The sequence below is a fragment of the Sesamum indicum genome, linkage group LG1, assembly GCF_026168435.1.
Source record: "Sesamum indicum cultivar Baizhima isolate 11 linkage group LG1, ASM2616843v1, whole genome shotgun sequence".
In the NCBI taxonomy this organism is placed as follows: Eukaryota; Viridiplantae; Streptophyta; class Magnoliopsida; order Lamiales; family Pedaliaceae; genus Sesamum; species Sesamum indicum.
Genome location: NC_142657.1, coordinates 10,642,829 through 10,648,004, shown reverse-complemented (window position 1 = coordinate 10,648,004; position 5,176 = coordinate 10,642,829). Strand labels below are relative to the sequence as shown.

Here is a 5,176-nt window from a genome sequence, read left to right as displayed (position 1 = left end):
GCTAGAATACTTAGGAATATAGCCACTTGCTCACATACAGAAATATGTTTAGTATCTCTCGGTCGAACTTGAGTTTGCAATAAGAGGCATAACTTCCTGAATGCGTTTTGGCTCATTCATAGATTATCAATACAAGCAGTGTCATTAATTTGGACTACTCTCCTTATTAATTAGACTTATGAAGGTATTCTGGATTGAAGGTTATAACTTAGACTATGTCGTGCACGAGTATATCCTACTTGGTGCCTTCGATATCGATAATAACTATAAAACAACCATAACATCTTGAAAGCATCAATCAAAAAGTCTTGAATTGCAACCAACACTTCTAATTTCTCTTGAAAATGCATCCTAACATGAAATAGCGACTTCATTCTATGGAAAATTTTAGAAAGAAATTAATTCACATATGATCTTTTTATTTATTTTAAAACGGTATACTACTAATGTTAATTAAAAAATGTTGATAAGTTAGAAGACAGTACAGAGTTTCATCCATATTCACAATATAACAAAGGAATTTTTTTATTATAAAATAAGCTAAGTTGTAACACATACCCCACATTATGCAATATAAACTAACACAGATAGATATAAAAACATAAATAACAATTAACTATCTAAATTAATAGTAATAAAATTAACTGAAATAACATTTTCAAAAATAATTATTCACTATAATATACAAATAATCAATTTTCACAAGAGATTACAACAATAAAAGAATCTAATAAACTAAAATACCGACCCAAAACAAAACTTGAAATAATGGTTCAAACCTTACACCTTTTCTCAGATCTGGAAGCAATGTTAGTGCATCTCAACAAAAACCAATCCAATATATATATATAAAATGACGTCAGAATAAAGTTCAATATATTTTAAAGAACAAAATAAAATATTATTTAGACATATTATACAATACCAAGTCAACCTAAAATAAAGAAAAAATTTTTAAAAAATGTGAAGGCTGACTTTCTCTGCTCAAAGAACCAAGCTATTGCCGTGAACTTCAATCGCTTTCAAAGTTTTAACGGGAGCAAAATAGCAGTAAATGGAGTTGTTGGCAGCACATAAAGTCAGAAAGAAGGGGCAGACAGTAGATTAAAGTGAGGAATTGAGGACAGATTGCCTAATGCCTACTAAAATCGAGATAACTCAACCCACCATAGTTGGTAAGATGAGTTATTTAACTTCTACACTACCGGGCTTGTGCAATTAATATTCCGGGTTCCAATCAATCAAAGTAAACAACAAATTATGCTATACTATTTTCGTTAGACAGGTTAATCAACCAAAGTAAATGCGGCCTAACTATATAATAATACACGGCTTGGTTCATCTCGCACCTCTAACAAAAATGAGATAACTAATCAAAATTGATAAAATAAATTAATTTTAAATATGTATGAATAAAGAATTACTGATCCAAAATTAATTTAAAGAAACGGTGAAGAAATATGTATATTTTACGTATTCTAGTTCATGCATAACATTATCAACTTTCTCCTACTTAACAGCGTAAAGTACAACGATTTTTTTTCCTAAAAAGAGTTTGTCATAATTTTAATTATTTTCTTATTGCTTAAAAAATTATAAATATCCCATGTGATTGAGATAAATACGTCCGTACAATGAGTTGTTATAAGGAGGTATTTGTTAGATGGTCATTAATTTTAGGAAAGTCTTTATCATTTTCAAATAATGAAGGAGTATTTATAATTATGAAATATTTTAAAAAATTCCTTTTTAATTTAACTTAATTAATGCTTAGATATATTCTGTGTACCCCATATTTGGCATTTTTGTAATTTTTTTTTTCTGTTTTATCTTTTCATTGTTGGATATTATTGTTTGATGGATTCAAATACGAAGTTTATTTCATCAGAAAATTATATATTTCACCAAAAGATTATGGGTTCGAGTCGTACGCATGTAAATTATATATCTACTTTATAATAATTTATAATTTTATTATTTTCTTTTAATGAACTTGTTGGTTTGAAATTCAAAGTATCTATGTATTACATGAATCATAAAATTTAAAAATATTTAATAATATAAGAACACACATCCTATTAAAAAAAAAATAAAAATGAAGTGTCTAACCATCTATCTATTCATTGTAGTTACTTTAAAATTTGCAGGATAAATTATAGTAAAATTAAATATTCTATTTAAATGAAATGCATTCTTTTAACTATATGGGATCGATAAATACATAGACATGTTAATTTTCGTGATTGTGGTCGATCATTTCTTCGTTAATATGAAGTCGGGAGACTGAAAAGACAATTAATACATGTAATTAGTGATATCAATAAAATTGTTATTATATATAATTCTATTTGTCATTTTTTCTCTGTCTCCCGTTTTTTTTTTTTCTTTTATAGTGAGCAAAAGGCAGAAGAGAAATATAGGAAAAAGATACAAGCAACCTCTTGTGATATTGTAAATGAGCAAATTACCCCCTTATGAAAAAACCAATAGTGATTTGCCTCTCTATATTTTTTTAAAACACAACAATTTACCCTCCTATAATTTTTAAAATGAAGCAATTACCTCCCTATAAATTGCTCCATTTTAAAAAGTATAGTGGGGTAAATAGCTATATTTTTTTCATGGGGGTAATGTGTTCATTTTTAATACCACAGTGAGGTAAAAATTGCTATTCACCTAGAAATATAGGGATATTACTTTTATTTGAGATAATTATATTTGCAACCCCTAATTTTTAGTCTATTTACACAAATAAATCCTACTGTTTAAAAGAATTACATATACCCATTAGAAAAGTCGACTTTAATTGTACGGATCACCTATACTTTTTGAAAAGTTACACATATATACATCTTCTAGAAACATTAAGAATATTACCCAAATTACTATTTGATTATCAAAAATAAGTTCTATAATTACACAAAATAAACAATGATAATTTGTGTAAATAAATTATAAATCAAGGATATACATACAATTATCTCTTTATTTTTTCTATTTGATTACATAAGATGTGGTGTTATATATGTCCAAAATCACTTTTCCTTGATAAATTCACCTTTTCAAAGAGAGTATTTTGGAAGGACGTATTGAATTTGAGTTTTCAAATTAAACTCACAGAATTGAAGAGGTATTGAATGGTCTTGTTATTTCTCCTAGGCCATTATTTTCATGCAATTACACATCCGTTTTTGACCAAAAATTGGCTGTTTCATTTGGCCATATTAAAGCCTTTATGGCTGATTTTATTAGCCTCTTTATGGTTGACTTTTTGGCATGCCATTCTTCACTTGGAGCACGCAACACAGAAAGAGCAAACAACAATTCTAGTTGTTGAGATTTTGAGTGTTTGATCGAGGTGTTCTTCGGTATAGTATTAAAGCCAAAAGAATTGTAACTGTCTTATCCTGGAAGAAATTACGTTGAACCCGGTGCACTATTGGTACGGGACGCATATTTTCTTTAAGGCAAGCAGTATTATGGGATTCAGTAAAATTAACGACTTCAATTGGACTAAGAACTGTTACGATACAATTCTCGTTGTAAGTTTTCGATTTAAATTTCTTGTCATAAATAGCGTATCTAATTGCTTTATGTTCCTTGTTCCAACGTGGCTTTATTTTCTTTTGAATTCTAAATCCGATTGTAATATTTCAAAACATCGTTTCGACTGCCTGAAACCAAATATTTTTCCAACAATCTTGAAGAAAATACACAGGTTTTGAAAAATCGGATTTTGTTGTTGGAACTGTTTTTGGAAAAACGCTATCTTCAAACTCATTTTTTGAAACGTTACTTTTAGTTTCCTAAAATACTATAGATGACCGAGCCGATTTATGTTGCAATTCCGATCACACCCAAGGTCGACTTGACCGGTTTACCGGACAAGTTTTTAGGCCAGTTTTCCAAACGTTGGCAACAACGAATGAAAATTTGGTTGACGATGAAAGGACTCTTCTCAGTGATTCAGGTGATCAGACCTCAACCTACTAATACCGATCCCAAAACTGCTGAGATAGCGCAGTGGACAGAAAGGGATCAAATAGGCAGAGGAGCGATTTTATCAGCCTTGTCAAATAAGCTCTTCAATGTCTATTGTTCCGGTTCTTACATTGCTAAGTCTCTGTGGGATGAGTTGGATCGAAAATATAATATTGAAGAGCAAGGGCTCGAAAAGTATTCTGTTTCCAAGTTCATGAGGTATCAAATGGTTGAGGATCGGTTTGTAGCTCAACAGACTCATGAGATCATCAACCTTGAGCATCCTCTGGCTGATGCTGAGATGAAGCTTCCCGAGAAGTTTCTGATCATGTCTATAGTGGAAAAATTTCCCAAATCCTGGAAAAATTTTGGCATGAAACTCAAGCATCAGAAAGGGAGATTGTCTCCTGATGATCTTATGATTGATATCAGCATTGAGGAAGAACATAGAAATCAAATGCACAAGATGCCTGTTGAACATCAACCAAGGGCCAATCTTGGGGAAACAAAAAGTGAATAAGATTAACACGAACTAGGAAGCCATCGATAAAAGCAAGGCCTCCAAAAATAAGAAACCAAAAGCAAACAAACCATGCTAGAACTTTGAGCAGGTTGGTCACTAGGTCAAGCTTTGTTCTAATAAACAGACCAAGACTGCGCAAGCAGCTGTCAACATGGTTGTTGGAGGTTCTAGTGCTGCTAGCACCTCAGGAGCAACTGGTGGGTATGTATCTGTACAACCCAAACTCCTGATTATTTATGAACTGTATGATTGGTTGTTTGACACTAGAGCGAATGTGCACGTTTGTGCTGATAAATCTCTCTTTGTGTCTTATCAGGCCATCAGTGGAAGACAGTAATTATGGGGAACTCCAGTACAACTGAAATACTTGGGATGGGAAACGTGGACTTGAAGTTTCCTTCAGGGCGCATTCTATCGCTAAAAAGAGTTCATCATGTACCCACTGTCAGAAGAAACATCATTAGTGGTTCTGTAATAGTTAGGGAGGGATATGAATTAGTTTTTAAATTCAATAAAGTTGTAATTCAGTAATTTGGTATTTTTGTCGATAAAGGCTATTCAGACGATGGCTTGTTCAAAGTTCGAGTTGATAATAATAAAATTGATATTTATGATTCTATTATATTGAATGTTGAATCTTCTACTCTGTGGCATAGTAGGTTAGGTCATTTA

The 5,176-nt window shown here is 31.3% G+C and overlaps 1 protein-coding gene across 1 annotated transcript; it reads left to right on the top strand.

Annotated features, from left to right (window-relative positions):
* Positions 1 to 3,820: 3,820 nt before the first annotated feature.
* LOC105158731 (uncharacterized) lies at positions 3,821 to 4,501 on the top strand. The gene has a single exon (XM_011075573.1). The coding sequence runs from the start codon at positions 3,821 to 3,823 to the stop codon at positions 4,499 to 4,501; it is 681 nt and encodes a 226-aa protein (XP_011073875.1).
* The last annotated feature ends 675 nt before the right edge of the window (positions 4,502 to 5,176 follow it).

Excerpts from the sequence above, each read along its gene's own strand:
- LOC105158731 (XM_011075573.1), top strand. The coding sequence starts at position 3,821 with ATGACCGAGCCGATTTATGTTGCAATTCCGATCACACCCAAGGTCGAC.